Genomic DNA, 19940 nt, shown 5'->3' with positions numbered 1-19940 from the left:
AGGAGGGAACCAATCGATGTTTCTCTCCCCCCTCTCCCTCCTTTCTCTCTAAAATCAATAGAAACAGCCCAGCCGGGCGTGGCTCAGCGGTTGAGCATTTATCTAGGATCCAGGAGATTGCAGATCAATTCCCAGTCAGGGCACATGCCCGGGTTTCGGGCTCAATCCCCAGCAGGGGGTGTGCAGGAGGCAGCCAATCAATGACTCTTTCATCGTTTCTATCTCTCTCCCTTCCTGTCTCTGAAATCAATGAAGATATATTTTTTTAAATAAAAAAATTGAATTAAAATCAATAGAAACATATCCTTGAATGGGGATTAATCAAACAAAAAATCAATCTAGTGGGCTCTGACTAGCATTTTTAAAGGGAGGGGAGGGAAGTGAGCAGGGCATTAGGAAAGTGGCACAGAATAGAGAATGTCAGTGTAATTTTACATAGTAAGGATAAGTGCTGTTTGGTGATACTTTATGTGTAGGGGCTGGGGATACTTATTTTTTATATAATGAATATATGTGTGCCATGAGGTCAGAAATCTGTAAGCCATCACTGCTAGTGGTAATGCAGTTAGGTGGCTTGGTGGCCTTGTGGTTATTTAATGACTGTACACACAATAGAGGTTCATGGCAGGCTCTAACTGGAAAGCTTCTGTATTTGTGCTTTTAACGGGGTCAAGGAAGACCTGTGTGACTTGCTGATCAGATTTGTAGTTGACAGGAATCTGGTAGGGAAAGCCAGTAATACACTGGACAACAGAGTCAAGATCCAAGAAAAAATTTTAATGTCATACTGTATACTGAAGCTAAACCAGAAGCAATTTAATAGAAATGATTCTTTAGTCCTGCAGGTATGTCCCAAAATGCAATAGTAAACAATAGGTGAAAATGTAGCTCACTGATGGCATATTGTTCACGAGAAAGCAGCCATGCACGCAGTGTGACCATCAGAACTATTATGGAGTTTAATACTACATTTATAAAATACAGGGATAGGTAGCCCTGTCTGGTCAGATCACATAATGGAGTGTACAGACCATTTTGAAACGCCACACTCTCAAAGAAGGATGGTGACAAGCTGAAGTGTCTGGAGGATAACTGAGGAGGTGGTCCTGTGTTTGAGTCAACTCCCCCAAGGTTCATTTTTTAAATTTGTAACCACAACTGAGCCCGGCCGGGCGTGGCTCAGTGGTTAAGCATCGACCTAGGATCCAGGCGATCAGGGTTCAATTCCCGGTCAGGGCACATGCCCGGGCTGCGGGCTGCAGCCAATCAGTGAGTGACTCTCTCATCATTGATGTTTCTATCTCTCTCTCTCCCTCTCCTTTCCTCTCTCTGAAATCAATAAAGATATATTTTTTAAAAAAACAAAAAACAAAAAAAAAACAATACCACAACTGAATAAATTTTGTAGGAATTTGGTTGCCAACTATGGTAAGTGTAATACAGATTGAGTATGAATATATGACTCTTGCCTCCCAGACAGCTCACAGGCTAGTGTGCTGGTAATTTATATATTAACACGTTTGATTAGACTATTCAAAATGCTTTAAGTTCACACCTCTCACTTTCTATTTACTCCAGTCCTGGATGCCTAGTGCTTAGGACATGAGGATACAGGTCTACTGCAAAATACTCCTACTGGATGCCCACTAAAATTGCTGCCCAGGATTGACAGTATATTCTGTCAGCTTACTTTTTTGTTGTTGTTAATTCTCACCCAAGGATACTTCCTCCATATATTTCTCAGAGAGAGTGGAAGGGGGGGTATTGTGGGGAGAGAGAGAGAGAGAAACATAGATTGGTTGCCTCCAGCAATTGAGCCTGCAACCCTTCAGGCTCCTGCCCTTAGTGGGCTGTTGCTCTAACCACTGAGCCAAACCAGCTAGGGTTGTCAACTTCTAAATTTAGTGTTTGTCTCTGCCTTGGCCTGGACTAGGATGAAATGTTGGAATAGGAATCCTGTCACATTACCAGTTGGAATCCATTTCTAAAAGGCATGTCTATACGTTCATTTTTTTTAAATATTCTTAAATCATAGACCTATAACTTTGAAAAATGTATCAGATGTTTATTTAACATCATACTTACTTAACATGTACTTAAGTATGGTTACCACATATACAGAATATAGTCTAACCCTATCCAGTAACTTTATTATTTGGTGGCTAATTGGGAAAAGCTCATGAATTCATGTTACAGTGATTTCTTAATTGTCCTACAACTAAGCAGTGCTAATGTGAAAGTTACCGTACCATGTGAAACTGGATAACATAGTGAGGTTTGTTAAATTAGATTCTATTAGAACTTACTTCAGAAAAGGCCACTGTTGTTTAATTGTAAACGTCTGATGTCTGTAAATATGAAACCTTGTCTTCATATTCAACATGCCGTGCAAGCCTGGTAAGAAATCCAGAATTCATGAAAAAAAGATTACAAATAAAGCTGTCAGAAAATGAAAACCTCATACATTAAGTGACATAGTTGAAATGCAAATGGCAAACTATAAAACATATCCTCGGGTGAGGGCAAAAAAAAAAGCAGGTATCCTGTCCGTCCAAAAGCCACATCAGAACTCTAGAGGCGAAAGTGAAAAGGGTTAAGATCGTGCATTTTATTTTGCTGCTCAGTCTGTGTAGATACCTGTTGTTTCTTTTTTTTAACCCTGTTTTGGTTCTGGAAATAGCGGTCACGAATCAGATTTTAGAAGGCAAAAACTCCACATAAGTAGCCTTTACTACTACTTATTCAGATTGTAACATATACCTGTGCACTTGAAACACATGTAATTTTTTTTTTTTTAATTTTTATTGATTTCAGAGAGAAGAAGGGAGAGGGAGAGAGAGAGAAACATCAATGATGAGAGAGTCTTTGATCAGCTGCCTCCTGCGCGGCCCCTGCTGGGGATCCAGCCCACAACCCGGGCATGTGCCGTGACTAGGAATCGAACCGCAATTTCCTGGATCCTAGGTCAGTGCTCAATTGCTGAGCCACACTGGCCGGGCAACACATGTAATTCTTATTACTAACTTGTAAGGTAGCTATTTTTCCCATTAGAGATGACGAAAGGGGGCTTAGAAAAGTATAAGTCAGCTTAGGCATGGGTGAAGTCAGAATTTGTGCAGGTAATCTTTACAGCCCATGTAATTAACTACTGTGCTTTATGTAATTGCCCTGGACTAGTATATGGATAGTCTAGTGCACCTAAACACAGTATCTGGCATGTTGTAGATACTCAGCATTTATTTGAAATTACACACTTCCTATGACTGCTTAATTAAGTACCTTAATAGTTCTTGTATGCAACAATTTTGTTATTGTATGTGGGCGTTTTGTTTGCAGTTTGTATTTGACCACCAAGTTTATGAGTTAGATTTAACATACGTTAGTTTCGAGTCCTATGAACTCATCTGTCTAGGAATGTGTTCTCATTCAGCAGCTTTTCATTATTGTCTCTACACACACGCACTCCACACACAGAAGAAAGTTGTCTTCTTTAGAGCAGGCACTCTTGGTGCCTTAAGTTTGTGGCATATAGTGACTGTACAGTTGGTTTTGGAGGGTTTTTTTTAAATATCTTTATTGATTTTAGAGAGAGGAAGGGAAAGGGGGAGAGAGAGATAGAAACATCAATGATGAGAGAGCCTTCTTTGATCAGCTGCCTCTTGTACCCCCCACCCCGAATGGGGATCGAGCCCCACAACCCGGGCATGTGCCCTGACTGGGAATCGAACCTCGATCTTCTGGATCCTTGGTCAGTGCTCAACCACTGAGCCATACCTGGCTGGGCTACAGTTGGTTTTTGAATGAATGTCGTGACTGCTTTTCAGCATTTGACTACTTTTCAGTATTGTCGACATATAGGTGAATAGAGTTAGAGTTAGGAGTATGTCACATAAGCCAGAAGCAGTCAGATTCCCTAACTCTAATGCTGTTAGACTTTGATTTTCCCGGTGGGTTTTCTGAATGTTCTCCAGCACTTTCATGTGGTGGAGCTACTCGTACTTTTAGGAGTATTAACGTAACAGAGCAGTGACTTGAAATTTTTGTGCTTTCTAAGATGGAAGTGACCATTTCTAGTATCATCTGGTCTTCATCAGTTTTGAAGAAAGGAGTAGACTCCTAGTGTGAAAGACCACAAACATAGAGCATAAGTGATAAGGAGACTACATAACAAATTGTTAATACCAGTTGACTCCACAGGCTTTGCAGGTCATTTTCACCTTCTATCTTGTGTAGTCCTTTAATGTTTGAATTTTGCACAATAAACAACATAACCATTTTTTAAATGCTAGAAGTTTAACTCTCAGTTTTGAACACAGATGTAGGAAGTAGATAGCCTTTTATTATTTTGACCCCCAACCCAACCCCTCTCCCCGCCAGGATATAGAAGTTAGCAGAAGGCTATGCACATGTGAACAACAGCACAAAAAGCAGTGCTGGGTTGGTTGGTTGGTTGGTTGGTTGGTTGGTTGGTTGGTTGGTTGGTTGGTTGGTTGGTTTGATAATGATTTTAGTGGTCAGTGAATGTGACAGTCATTGACAACCAAATTTTCTAAAACAGCCCCCAGGGATGATATTGGCCCAATTGACAACCACCCCTGCCTTATGTGGGGAATAGTGAAGGTCTACACACTTGGTATCTGTAGGGATAGAGAGATTTAGAAAATAGAATTGACTAAAATTGTGACCTGATTATATATGGAAGAGTGAACACGTGGAGAGTCTAGTATGATCACCAAATTTTGTGATCGAGTCAACAATGGATATGTTCGCCCTAAAGGGGAACATAGAAAAAGAAGCAGGGCTTGGGGATGGGGTTTGAGTTCCCCGAAGGACATCTGTAAGGAGTAGCAGTTGGAAATGTAGGCCAGTTGGTTGGGGCAGGAAGAAGACTTCATGTTGCTATAACCATGGGTAGATGAGATCACTCAGAATATAGAGTAAAAAGACAGCCAAGGGTGGAACCTTGAAAGGACATAAAGATGAGTCATTGAATTAAATGCAGAAAGAGAGAGCATTTGGAGAGACAGGAATACAATTAGAGGGGTGCAACTTGTGAAAGCTAAGAGGTGTGCAGTGCGAAATAGTCATGCAAATTCCTTCCATACAGACTTAATAAATTCTATAAATGTCTATTTTAATATAAAAGTGGCATGTAAAATTATTCTCCACTCCTATCCTCCCCACTCACCCCCCCCCCCAATTTTTCAAGTTAAATTTACCCTCCATGGCTGCTTTTTCTTTGGGATTTAAGTGTACACCACTGATTGCCATCAGGAGCATGCTTCCCTCCAGGTTGAGAAATGTGGTTATGGGTTTCCAAGCCCTCTACAATCCTAACAGTGGCTGGCTTTCTCCCAGTTACATTAATAATTTTGGCTCAGCCCAAGGAGTCCTGGTTCATTATGAAACTTTTTTTTTTTTTGACAGGACAGAGGGAAATTAGTTGTATTTGAAAACTAGATGAATTTTTTCAGTTATAATGTGTATTTTGTCCATTTTCTAAATGAACTCCAGTTATGTCCAAAACACAGGTTAGTCAGTTTTAAAACACTATTAAGGAAAAACTGGACATACAGAAAAGTTGAGTAACAATAAAAGCCCATATATACCTACCATCTAGATTTAAATATTAAGGTTTTTATCATATTTGCAAATGTGCTCAGGCTTAGAAGTAGTTGGCATGTTCAGAGAACAGAAAGGATCTCAGTATGGATAGACTTCTGTAATAAAGGCCAGAGAGCTGTGCTGTGAGTTGAAGATGGGGAAAGCCTAGAGGGCCCTAGTAAGGAACTTGGATTTTATTATGAGTGCAATGAAAAGTTATTGAACCCTCAGTCACTGGGTTCTTGCTGTTAATTGTTCCTTGGCATTCCCCCAAATACTTCTAATGATGATAAAGGAGGAAAGGGCAAAATGAGAAAGGCAGGCAGATTGTTAAGCTGAAAGGTACCTTTTAACCATCTTAACCCTTGTTTAACCATTGCTGCCTTTAGCTTGAGAATTTCCTTACTCTTGGAATTCTTAGTTCAGAAACTCAGACATGCACCTGTATGTTTTCATATCCTTCAGGGTCCTGGAGCACTTTGAATGGTACTTTTATATTGCTTGATGATGGACCAGGCCCTTTTGAAGGCACTTCTGTGCTTTTGGGAAAAAGCAGTGTGGGCTGGAGAGGCCATTAGTGATGCCTTTGCTATCTATCATTTGAGCATTGTTGGATGGTCATCTGGTGTTTCCTTTGTCAAAGCAATGAAGCTCAACTCTTTTTAAAGTTAAGTTTGTATTTGATCCTAAATCTTCTTGCTCTTTATAATCACTAAAATTAATTAGAGTGATTCACGAATCTGTTCAATCGTGCATTTTTTTTTTTAAATAAAAGTGAATACAGTAGAAAATACCAATTTTAGCTTTGTTGCATGCGCATGCACACGTGTGTAATTAAATAAATTTCTTGTAGATCATGATCACAGTTTGAAAAACACTGCTGGTTCTACTGGCTCTGTCTAGGGTTCATGATTAGTAGGATTAGTTTATTGGTGGCCTTACTTTCCTCTTTCATTTAGCTTCCCATTCAGTTGTCTTATGGTCAGTACTTTTTATGTATTAAAGATGGACTGTTTTATATTATCCATTGATTTCTTTAAACTTAGTTTTTATGTTTATCAAAATGATGCATGTGTACAATTGAAGGAGGCAGATAGTTACAAAAAGGGCTTGTAAGGAAAAATTACCAGTTCTTCCCCCTTTTCCTTCTCCGCAGAAATACCACCATTCAGCTGTTTGGGTCGATTGTTTTCGGCATTTTTTCCCACAACTTTAATGAGTACACTTGTATGACACATCCATGGTTTTACCATATTAGTCATAACATTTGCCTCAAGCTGCTTATGTTTCCTTTATTACACTCATAAATTCAGTAACAATCAATACTCAGTAGCTCTATGCATATTAAGCTAACATGTTTAATTAAGAGCCTTATTTCTTAAAGCATTACTCTCTTACCCCTTTAGCAATGTTCTAGGCACAGGTATTGTCTACCCATTTAAGAGCCATTCATTAATTTTAAACTTTTCTATGTCAATTAATTATTTTAAAAGTTGAATCACTGAGTGGCATACATTAGTGTAAGATATTTAAGCTTAATACATAGCAAACTTAGACATAAGAAACAAATTCTAAGGCAGAAGTTTTAAGGGGCATTATTTCCTTATCTTTGCCCTGCAGAATCTCTGACAGTTGAGTTGTGTAAAAATTGGTGAATTTGAGGACATGAATGAAAGAAAGTAAAGGATTTGTTTATTACACTCATACTTTAAAATAAGAACTATATAGCCCTGGCCAGATAGCTCAGTTGGTTGGAGCATTGTCCCGATGGTTCAGGGTTGCAGGTTTGATCTCTGGTCAAGGCACATGCAGGAGGCAGCCAACAACAAATCTGTTTCTCTCTCTCTAAAATCAATAAAAAAATAAAATAACTATATCATTCTTATTTACAAGTTTATAATAAAATTATTTGTATAGTGTTTATTTTTTACTTAATTATTTTAACTATATTTTATAAACAATATCATAAAAGAATATATGAAGTATAAGGAGGCAAGAGTGGGAGGGGGAGAGAGCAAATGGGAGTATGTCATGAACAACTTCACCACTGTGACTGGATCCTGCTGAGTAGTGACCACTTCTTGTTTTGAGTACTTGTTACTCACTGTTTTTCCTCAAACTACAGTCTTACTAGTTTTTTATGTTCTGCAAACTCTTGGCTGCCTGGTGTACTAATTATAAGGAGTGATGTGTCCTGTCTCTCCTTATCTGTGCTCTCTTTAGCAGCTGTACTCTCTGCTATGACCAGTATTTGCTGTGTGGTGTAGGATTTTTTAAAACCTGCTTTGCTCTGGAAAGTCACTTCCACTATTTAGCCAGAGCTGAAAATATCTCTGTTGCATAGCACCATGACTTACCTTCCTGCAAAATGCCGATCCATTCCCCCTCCACTCAGCGTTGACAGTGGCTTCACTGCCATTAGTTGCAGAGCACAACTAGAAAAGATGATAGTTACAGAGAGTTTACTATGTGAATCCTCTGTGTTTATGGAGAATCAACCTGCATTGCCCCTCACTCCCCTCAAAAAAATTATATGTATAGAATGGAAAAGAATTATCCAGGGTTTGTGTTCCATCTAGCCAGGTAATCAGAGAGAATGTAACAGCCAGATGGGAGTAACTTTCCTTTAATTGACCCAAACTTCTTGTCATAGAAAAGATTTTCAGAAGTAAATTTATGCATCTTTGAAGTTTGAGAACCTATGTTTGAGGACATTTCCTTTTGGTTAATGAAGATGTGATTTTAATTTAAACAATAAAGGGTTTACAAGCTGACAGAAGGTGAGCTAGGTGATATTTGGGTATAGAGAGTGCTCAAAACAGTTCACATCAAAACATCACGAAATAACATAACCTGCTCATGATTTAATTGTGGGTTTAACATTAGCATTTATGTGCACGCTTCCTCCCCTCCCCCCCCCCCCCCCCCCCCCGCCGTGAATACTTCTTTTTAAACAGATATGTAGGTCACTGTATCTCAAACTTTAGAGAAAAACATTCAAATACTTTCTTCAAATGAAGTCTTAGGCAGAGTTTACAAGAAATATTATAGTGCTATGCAATAGAGATATTTTATGTTGGCATGGGGAAAAATACAAAGTGGGGCTGAGCTCTCTGAGATTTGCCTCTCGAATTTGGCAGAGGTAGGCGCGGGCACCAGGGGCAGTTAAATATAGGAGTTTGGAACTGAGTTTGCAAACCACTGACCAAAGTGGTCCATAAGGTTCTTCTCAAAAGTGTTATCTTTTGATATCTTATATGAGTTTTGATGTCTGTGAATGTAACTGATTTTAGTTTTTTTACTAAAAGAGATCGTAACGCCCTAGCCAGTTTGTTTCAGTGGTTAGAGCATCGGCCCTTGGACTGAAGGATCCCAGGTTCGATTTCAGTCAAAGGCACGTACCTGGGTTGCAGGTTCAGTCCCTAGCCCCAGTCGGGGTGCATGAGGGAGGCAGTCAGTCGATGTTTCTCTTGCTCTCTCTCTCTCGCTCTTGCTCTCTTTCCCTTCCACTCTATGAAAAAGCAATGGAAAAAATAATCTCCGGTAAGGATTTAAAAAAAAGAAAAAAGAAATCATAACTTCTGACGTGTGTTCCCCAAGTTAGTTACATTGTTTGTCTTGTTAACTTTGTTTTTTCAAGGTTAGTTCTTAGAATAGTTGATGTCTTTTTTTGTATGATGTGATATTCTGGTTGATATGGTGGAAATGTTTCCTGCTACCCACAAAAAATTAAGAAGTTCATTATTTTCAGGGTGTTATCCATTGAGTCCCTTCACAGGAGATAGTTGTATCCAGGTAGAAAGAGTACACATTGAAACTGACAAAGGATTTGAGGGTCTGATGCGAGATTTGTCCAAAGCTCTGTCCAAGGTTCTCCCCAGCTCTGAGACCCTGTGACCACCTGAAGAGGAGGAGGGAGAGGAGGGTGGGTGGGCCTTGGAAGTGTGTGCCCAGCACAGTGCTTCAGAGGAACAGCATGAACACTGGAAGAGAAGCCTCGGGAGAGGTACAGATAGTGAGCCTGTTGCTAGTGCTGTTTGGCTGAGCTCCTTACCTAACTTTTTGCCTCAGTTTCTCAACTGTAAAATAGAGGTATCTATTAATTGGAGGTATAGTGTGTTGATTAAGGACACTTTGGGTCAAAACAAACCCGAGCTGGTTTTACCACTTAGTACTCAGTATTGGCCTGGCAGAACTAGCTGCCCTGTGAGTGATAGCTGCTTCATTCCCATGGTCAGTACCTGCATGTTCCTCCTCAAATGGGTGGTTGGAGGAGCAGGTGATAAAAAAGGTTTTGGGTGTTTTGTGTTTTTTTAATAGTTTTTATTGACTTCAGGGAGAGGAAGAGAGAGATAGAAACATCAGTGATGAGTCATTGATCAGCTGCCTCCTGCACGCCCCCTGCTGGGGATCGAGCCCACAACCCGGGCATGTGCCCTGACCGGGAATCGAACCGTAGTCTCCTGGATCATAGGTCGATGCTCAACCGCTGAGCCACGCCAGCTGGGCTAAAAAAGGTTTTTGAAAAGTAAAAATGTTCTACAACTCTGGGATATCTCTGCATTATCATTTCTTGCATATACTAGGTGGTTTCCCAGTTCCTACTGATTTTGGAAGTCCTATAAAATGACTTTTTCAAACACCGGTTTTCTTCCCAGATTAGGATTTAGAAAATATGTCTTCTCATTGACACCACTTTCTTCTTACTTGTACCTTGTGCTGTGTCCCCAGGTACAGCAGGCAGAGCGCAGCGAGGCGCCTGTCTCCGCCGCCATGCCGTTCCCATTTGGGAAGTCTCACAAGTCTCCCGCAGACATCGTGAAGAACCTGAAGGAGAGCATGGCCGTTCTGGAGAAGCAAGACATTTCTGACAAAAAAGCAGAAAAGGTATGTATTGGGCATTATTTTATATTTTCAATCTTTTGATTAGGAGCAAATAAAAGACACTATGAGATGATTTTTTTAAATTAATAAATCCCAATTTGGGGTTTTTTTGGTTTCAAAATACGACATTTGCTGCTGCTTGAACACCATGTTTTCTCCTGTAATGCTGTCTACCAAACGTATTTCTAACTTTTTTCTCTGTTTTTCATTTGGGGTTTCCAAGTCTATTTAAATTTTATTTTTTCATTGTTGAAATGATTTATCTGATTCCTAAAGTCAGTAGGCATTCCACCAGTAGTCTTCCTAGGGAGGTGCCGCTCCTGGTTTTCTTTCTGTTCCCTGGAGGAATACCTTCCTCTTCCCAGTCGCCACAGCACAAAGCCTGACTTCCATCCTAGTTTTGTCTCCCTGCTCTCCTCCAAAACATCATCTTTCACTAAATAGCATGAACCCCTACTTCTGAGGGGTTTATGAATTGATTCTGACTTCCATTCCTACTAAATGATGATCCTTGTGACCTTCCTTATTTCTCAGATATCTCCCTTGCCTTAAGCCTTCAGTGCAGACTTCTTGGGTGGCACACAAGACCCTTTGTGACCTTCTTTCTCTTCTCTAGGTGAATTTCGGCCCCTCCCTTATTCTGTGTGTTCTATCATCTCAACTTGCCTCTGTTCATTGGAAGTAACTAAAGCAGATAATCAGCTATACTGTTTCATGCCCTTGTCTTATCTCCCCCCATCCATTTCTACCTCAGCCCCATTCAGCCTTCAGAACCCCCATACATCTCTCTCTCTCCTTCTCTCTCTGTCTCACTCTCTCTTTTTTTAACTGAGTGCATGGTGATAAAAACTACAGTGACAGCAGTTTGGTGTCACTGCCTTGGCTCTGGCTAAGGGATCACACCATCGGTGCAAATGACAATATAGTAGAAAAGGGCAAATTATGTGTTAGTTTGATATAAAAACAGTTTTGACCCCACGGACCCCTTGAAAGGGTCTTGAGGGACCCCAAGGGGACCCCACGGGCGCTCACTCGCTTCGGGAGAGCACCTGTTCACTGGCACGCTCAGAGGGGAGGGAGGAGTCTTTCCATAGCAGGCCGCTTACCAGTGACTCCTGGTTACTAAACTTGCTTAGAGTAATCTTTGACACCAGGGGGTTATTAATAGTTTTCTTTTAGTCTGTGATCTTTCAGCTGAGAATAGTCAGGCATTTTCTTTACAGAGAGACGTGCATGCGTGCATGTATGTGTAGGGCTTTTTTTTTTTAAGTTAATTCAGGAATTAATGTGATAACAGAATTGTTCTCTCATTATTTCAAATATTTGGCACCAACAGTATTTCTCAGGTTACTTTTAGATTCCATGTCACATTTTTTATCTTAATTTACTTTGACTTAAGAACTTCTGAGGTCATCTAATAGTTTTTTGAGGATGAATTGATATTTAAGGCAGTACATATAGATTAGTATATATATATGCAGAGGGCTCTTGTTTAAAATGATTCTTTTGCTAAAGAGTAGGTATGAAGAAACAAAAAAAGTAAAATATAAGGCAAAATAATAAATTATGTAACCCCTCCCCAAGAAGATGTGGTTCTTTGAGGCATTTCTTAGTAATAGCTGCTTACATGTAAATTATAATAAATTTGATTATGTAAACTAATGGTGAACAGAAACATGGGAAATGTTGCTTAATAGATTATTTAAAAATTGTTTCCAAAAAGTATGACTTTATAAATAGTGATTTCCATCTCAGTTATGGGAATTTTATTATGCTGAGTTTCATGTGTACAGCATAAAGCAAGATAATCTTGCAAAAGATGACAATGGAAGTAATTACATGATCATTTTTTGCAAAAGATTTCCAACTTGATTGAATCCACAGACATTTTAGTGCCCTCATATATTTGGGCAGATAGATGGACACATGGATCAAATTTTTCCCGTTTTTAAGGAGTTTATAATCTAGGAGAGGAAATATGTATGTAAATAATATAACATAGTATAGAGGTACCTTGGAGGTAATAATGAAATTCTGTGAGAATCAGAAGGATGAAGCAGTCAGTACTCTTCAGAGATAGTATTAAGTTCGAAGTGACATTTGAACTGGGTTTTAAGGTGTTTGGCAGGCAAAGAATTAGAGGGAACGGAATGTGAAACAGCATAAAGTTTGGCATGTTCAGAAAAACAGTGACAAGTTCAGGGTGACTTTATAGAGGTGACTAGATATAAATGAATGGTGGGAAGTGAGGCTAAAGATGTAGGTTGTGGTAGATTGAAAGGAGCCTTACATACAGCCTAAAGATAAACTTAGAGAGCTGAAGAAATCTGTCATTTTGCTTTGTTTTAAATCTTTATTTTTAGTTAATTATTAATTCACAGGAAGTTGCATAAAAGTACACAGGGAGACCTGTCTGCCTTTTCCCTGTTTCCCTCAATGGTAACATCACACATAACTATATACAATATCAAGACCAGGAAATTGACGTTGGTACAGCCCACAGGCCTCATTCACATTTCACCAATTTTGTAAATGTATGTGTGTGAGTGGGGGGGTTGCTTTGCACAGTTTTACCACATGTATAGCTGTGCAGTTTCTTTAGTAACCACCACCACAATCAAGATTCAAAACTGTTCCATCACCACAAGGCCCCTTTTTGCTATCCCTTTATAGCCACACCTATTTCCTCTCCCCCGTACCTACCCTTGCTGGCAACCACTAATCTGTTCTCCAAATCTGTAATTTTATTTCAAGAATGATTTATAAATAGAATCATGTAGTAGGTACCCTTTTGAGATTGGCTTTTTTCACTCAGCTTAATTCCCATGAGATCCATGCAAGCAGTATATCAGTAATTCCTTTTGATTGCTGAGTAGTACTCCATTCTATGGATGCACCACAGTGCATTTAGCCATTTGCCCAATGAAAGTCAGCTAGACTATTTCCAGTTTGGGGCTATTACAGATGAAGCTGCTGTGAACATTTTTATACCAGTTTTATGTGAACTTAAGTTTTCCTTCCTCTGGGATAAATGCCCAAGAATGCTATTTTGGGTCATATGATAAGTGCACATTTAGTTTCATAAGAAAGCACCAAATTCTTTTCTAGAGTGCTGTGCCATTTTACATTCCCATTAGTAATGTTTCAGAGTTAGAGATGGCATGAGATTGGAAGTGTGTTTGGGAAGATGGATATAATGGCAGAAGATGAACTTGGTAAGAGAACTCTGGTGACCAGGAAAGCTTAAGGGTAAGGAGGAGAAGTAGGGTGTGAAAGCAGGTTTCTGAGAGACAGTTGAGATGATTTGATGGTTGTCTACAGTTAATTACAGGTTCACATACCCTTGGCCTATCTTCTCTACCCACCAAATATTTTCCAGAGCATGAGTCAATAAACTGTGGCCCAGGTCAGTCTGTTACCTGGTTTTGTAAGTAAAGTTTTACTGGAAAACAGCCATTCCCATTCATTGACCTGTGGTCTACGGCTGCTTGACTGCTGCAATGGCAGAGTTGAGAAGTTGTGACAGAGACCATATGACAAACAGTTTGCTACCTTCTTATCTAGAGAAGCTTGATACTTCTGATGAGACAGCAGGGATTCTTATTTTGGTTAGAAATGGGGGGGGGGGGGCAGGGAAAGTGTGTGTTTTTCTTTTAAACTTAGTGTTCCACATATGTGCAAAGAGTGCTCTAGGGAAGCAGGTAGGCCGTGGTTCCAGGTGCTTCTCCCTTCATTCACTTTTTTAGTTTTACTTTATTCTAATTTGTATATTGGGATTCTACATAAAATTTTTGCTTTGAAAAGTGGTGGCAGGCAGGAGTAGGGAATAGGCTATCAGTGGCCCCAAAAGCACTAAAAACTACTGATTTAGATGACCTCTGGCATCTCCTTCAACACTTAAGATGCAATCCCATACTCTGGCATTACTTCTAACTTAACATTTCAACTCAAAATTTATTTTCTCTGCCCTAGAATTGGTCTGTCTCTTCCTGACTGGTTTCAGAAATGTTGTCTTTATATCTCTGGCTCAAAACCTAAGAGTCATCAGATTCTTTCTCCCTTACTTCAGTATCTGTTTGCCGGAGCCCTTTTTATTTGAAATCACTTGGGGAGGGGGGGCTGAAATTTGCAGCTTCTCCCTCTTTCTCTTTTCATAAGCACTCTAGGTAATGGGATGGGGGCGGGGGGGTGCATGCATGTGCGTGAGATCTCTGCTTCCTTCATTAAGCCTAATAGTTTTAATTGATTTCTATATCTTTAAAAAGTTCAGAAAAGACAACTGAGTATAAAGAAAATATAAAGCTCATCTTAATTCTTTCTTAACATGGTGGGATATCCTTACCAATTCTCATTAATGAGCTTTTTTTAGATTTATAAAATAGTTGCAAAAGGAGTACCCTTCACCCAGCTTTACCAAATGTTAACATTGTACATAACCACAGTAGAATGATCAAAATCAGGGAAAACATTGACATATTAGTATTAAGTAATCCGCAGACCTTTTTTCAGATTCCGGCAGTTTTCCTACTAATTGTCCTTTTTCTGGACCGGAGTCGAGTTTAGGACAACACGTTGCATTAAGTGTGACGTTTTAGTCTGCTTTAATCTGGAGCAGTGTCTCAGTCTCTGCCTCCCATACCCGTAGCACTTTTGAAAAGGACTGGCCAGTTATTTTGCAGATGTCCCTTAATTTGGGTTTGGCTGATGTTTCTTCATGATTCAATGCAGGTGATGCCTTTTTGGCAAGAAAACCATGGAAGTGATGCTGTGCCCTTTGTTGTGTGTCTGTCAGGTGGCACATGAAGTCAATAGCCTCAATACTGTTCACTTTGATCTCGTGGTTGTTATGGCATCTCCATGTAAAAGTACTATTTTTCCTTTTGTCGTTAGTAAGTCTCTCGGAGGAGTGGGCATCTCTTTATATTGAAAGCATTACTGATGTTCCCTTTTTTCCCCCATCGATCCCCTCCACCCCGCATACTCCCCACCCCTAGTCCTCACACTGTTGTCTGTGTCCGTGGGTGGGCATCTTTTTTTTTTTTTAATCCTCACCCAAGGGTATTTTTTCCATTGCCTTTTCAGAGAGAGTGGAAGGGAGAGAGAGAAAGAAGGGGGAGGAATCTGTGCAAGAGAGATACATTGATTGGTTGCCTCCCACATGCACCCTGACTATGACCAGGGATTGAGCCTGCAACTGAGGCACATGCCCCTGGCCGGAATCAAACCTGGGACACTTCAGTCCTCGAGCCAACACTAACCACTGAGCCAAACTGGCTAGGACTGGGCATTTCTTTTTAAAGTCTCCCCAGTGATTCTGGTGTGTCTCCAGGACTGAGACAGAGGGTGATAGAAATACACCACAACGCATAGAGGAAGCTGGGGGTGTTTTCGTTAGAAAGTCTATCACTGTGGAAGGAGTCAAGGTAGATGTTCAGATCATTGGAGGAGGGAGGGGGAGGACACACCCAGACGCTAACATCTCCTGAGGGAAGTGGAGCAAATTTGAAATATTTGTGACTAGGAGTTACTGGTGTGTTTTTTTGTTTTGTTTCATTTTTTGTTGTTGTTTTTTTTAAATATATCTTTATTGATTTCAGAGGGAGGAAAGGAGAGGGAGAGAGAGATAGAAACATCAATGATGAGAGAGTCATTGATCAAGCCCACAACCGGGCATGTGCCCTGACCGGGAATCGAACCCTGATCGCCTGCATCCCAGGTCAACGCTCAACCGCTGAGCCACACCCAGCTGGGCTAGGAGTTACTGGTTTTAAATCAATCCAGTTTGAGGGAATGTTTCTGACTGGATTAAAGGCAGTGGACCGGCATGAATGTCAGTGAACCAAGTGTGCTCAGGTACGTCACGTTTTCTACAGTGCTCAGAACCTGGGAGCCCAAGTAGGGGAAGTTTTCAGGAAAGGACATCGGACGTTGGGTAGGGGAGCAGCAGACCTGGAACTGCGAACAGGACAGGTAGCTCGGTCTTAGGAGCCCAGTGGATTAAGTGACATGATGATCTCAGCAGCTTGAAAAGGGTACAGTGTTTGGAGGAGCTGTAATTGTGACTAGCTGACTCAGTAGGTGTGAGGGGACAGACAGGAAGGTGACAGATACAGAGGAGGATGTGGTCAGAGAGGCAAAGAACATGCTGACATGGTGCAGGCAGGCCAGAGATGAGGGACTGGACCAGGTCTCTAATGTGGATGCTGGTGCAGGGAACCAGGTCAGACCTAAATAAGGTCAAGTTTACTTGTGCTGTGTGTGGTGTCTTCATTCCATACATACTGGCTGCATTGCCTTTTCTGGTGAAATACTTGACTTCTTAAGCTTTTCTGATCATCTTTTAGTAACATTTGGACAGTTTTTTAAAGCTTTTGTTTAATCAACTTGCAGTTGTTCATGTAATGGGGAACAGAAATTATGGAAATATGCATAAACTTAAAAATTCATCAATTGAAATATGAACTTAATCTCTCTCACTTATCAGGACTGCTAGTAATAAAGTTGATGAATTTTAGTTTTTCTTTTATATCATGCTGCTAATTATTTTATGTAGATGGTAACTAACCATGGAAATGCGCAGGTTTGGAAGTCCCTTGTCCCCGGTGCTATTCCCTATTTCTGAATAATTTGAGTCCAGCTTTTTACTGTTAAGACCCATCCCAATCTTTAGCTTTTTCTTTTGCATTGCTTGTGGCACTCTCTTTTTAAGGTTGACCTACTTACATATATAGACACATACTTAGTTGTTTGTTAGAAATCTTAAAAATTTGGGGGGGATGTCTTGTGGGGATGAAGCAGAAATGAGTAGATTAGTACAACATATTCAACACTTTGATCTATTTATCTCATTGTCTATTTTTTTGCTCTTTAAACAAGTAAAATGTGAATCGTAAAACATTCAAACAAATTTGAACTAGAGCAAGCATAAGATGAAAGTATTCTTCTTACCCTCCCCATGGGCAGACTCTACTACCAGACTGGTCTCCCTGTCTTCCTAAGAATACAGGGAGGCTCTTTGCTCAGCACTTAACTCTGTCAGGTAGAGGCCCTTAACTTTCTTGGTGAGAGGTTTCAGGGTGTCCTTCCTTTAGGTCCCTGTATCAGCACCACATTTTGGAGAATTCGTTGACGTTATGGTGTCGCACATATCTTTACATCCAGTTTTCATCTGGACTTTATATCCCAGTGATCAAGTGTGCTGATGTCCAGCCCTTCTTAGGCATGTATGGAGTACCTGCAAGCATTGGGCTCCTAATAAAATACAGAAGGAAACAGACAGTAAATGGAAAGCACAGGTAAACCAGTATTACGTACAGCTGGAGAAACACTGTGAAGACGTGCACAGTGGTAGGCGAATGTATGCTAGAACTTACCTAGAAAGACTCTAAGGAAGTAATAATTGAACTGAGCGTGAAGGAAGACTAGGAGGTGGGGCAGGGTTTGGGCACAAAAAGCATTCCAAGCATAGGAAACAGTATGCACAAGGACTCTGAAAGGAGAGCAGTGTGACCAGAGAATTGGCAAGTAGATAGTGCAGAGAAACTGTAGCGCAGGTGTGAGGGTAGAGAGGTAGGTCAGACCGTGAGTCCCTTTATGGGCACGTCAGGAAGGAGTTTTCTTCCTCCTAAGGGCAGTCGGCAATCAAAGCATAAGCAGAGGGAATGGCAGTCACTTTTGTGTTATCAGAAGATTGTTGTAGGTGTGATATGAAGAATGATTTGTAGGGCACAGTCACTAGGATACTTAGTAGACCAGGTTGGTAGTAGTTACGAGAACTCTAACTTGGGTAGTGATGGTAGAGGTGGGGGGATAAATGGACGGATTAGGGAGACTTGGTGCTGAATTAGATATTGGGGCAGAGTGAGGAAGAGTTGAGGAGAATTCCTGTTTCTGTCATGTATACAAGCACCAGTAGTGATACCATTCCTTGAAGTAGGGAACAGAGGACGACTACCAGGCATTGGAGCAAGATCATGCGTTGTTTTAGGTGTGTTAGGTTTGAGGTACCTTGATACATCCAAGTGGAGACATTTTGAATAGGCTGCTGAATGTACTAGTAAGAGAACTGGATTGGAGATAGGAATCTGTGAGGTGTCTGCATCGAGGTTAATTAAAGCTGTGGGTGTGGGCAAGATCAGTTAGGGAGAGATGATAGAATGAGAAGAGGGCCTTGTACCCTGCCTTGAGAAATTTCCAATATTTAAATGGCCTAGTCAAGGAGGAGGAGCCAAAAAGAAGACAGGAAGGAAAAAATTAGGGTGATGATGAGTCACAGAGGACAGGGAGGAGTGGTTTTAAAAGAAGGGTGTAATCTTAACAACTGCAAACGCTGTCAGGAGCTCACATGGAATGAAGACTTGACATTGTATTTACTGGCAGGCGGGTCATTGGTGCCTGGCTAAAAGCTATAAAGCTCTAGGTGTAGAGACCACATGGGATTTGGCGGAAGAGTGAATGGGAAAGATGTGGGCTAGAGCCAACCCAGGCAGATGTTTCGAGAGATTTAACTGCGGGACATAGCTAGGAGGGGGTATGGATACGGTTTAACTGCGGGGCATAGCTCGGAGGGGGTATGGATACAGTTTAACTATGGGGGCTATAGCCAGGAGGGGGGATGGATACGGTTTAACTGCGGGGCATAGCTAGGAGGGGGTATGGATATGGTTTAACTATGGGGGCTATAGCTAGGAGGGGGTGTGGATATGGTTTAACTATGGGGGGGTATGGATGCAGCTTAACTATGGGGGCTATAGCTAGGAGGGGGTGTGGATGTGGTTTAACTATGGGGGGGTATGGATACGGTTTAACTATGGGGGCTATAGCTAGGAGGGGTATAGATATGGAGTCAGGGAAGTGTTTGATTTTGTAAATGGGAATCTTGATCATATGTAAAACTGATGGGGGGAATATCAAATGAGAGGGGAATTGACTGTGTTGGAAGATGAGGTAACAGACTGGGTGAGAGTGCCTGAGAGGGCAGGAGATGGGTAGGGTCCAGAAGCAGGGAGGATTGACGTGGGTGGACGAATATAATAGCAGATGAAGGAAGCCCATTTGTGTTTCCTCCCCATCGGCAGTGTACGTGACAGTGTGTATGTGACAGTGTCATCTTCGGAAAGAGAAGAGGGCTGCTTTACATGTGGCTCCAGGTGGGCTTTCATTTCAGAATTACCATAAGTAACTCTGTTTCCTTCCTTCTCCCCTCCCTGTTTTTTTAACAGCTTTGTTGAGACGTAACTCACATATATAATTCAGCCATTTAAAGTATATAATTCAGTGGGTTTAGTTTATTCACAGATAATGTGCAGCCATAACCATACTCAATTTTAGAACAGTTCATCACCTCTAAAAGAAACCCCTTGCCCTTTAGCCGTCACTGCCCCCACTTCTTATTCATCTTTTGCTATCAGAAGAGAGCATAGAATATGGTGTGAATGCAGATTTAAAACCAT

At 40.8% G+C, this 19940-nt stretch overlaps 1 protein-coding gene across 1 annotated transcript in view; it reads left to right on the top strand.

The window, feature by feature from the left end:
- Nucleotides 1–19940, top strand: part of CAB39 (calcium binding protein 39) — a 63944-nt gene that overhangs the window by 18569 nt on the left and 25435 nt on the right. Inside the window, exon 2 of the mRNA XM_087819522.1 lies at nt 10336–10491. Coding sequence (XP_087675648.1) covers nt 10378–10491 — 114 coding nt within the window. The 5' untranslated portion in view covers nt 10336–10377. The remainder of the gene's footprint in view (nt 1–10335; nt 10492–19940) is intronic.

This window comes from Miniopterus natalensis, chromosome 8 (assembly GCF_054644295.1).
Source record: "Miniopterus natalensis isolate mMinNat1 chromosome 8, mMinNat1.hap1, whole genome shotgun sequence".
NCBI lineage: Eukaryota > Metazoa > Chordata > Mammalia > Chiroptera > Miniopteridae > Miniopterus > Miniopterus natalensis.
The sequence above is the reverse complement of the archived record's forward strand: the minus strand, read 5'-3'. Positions and strand labels throughout refer to the sequence as shown.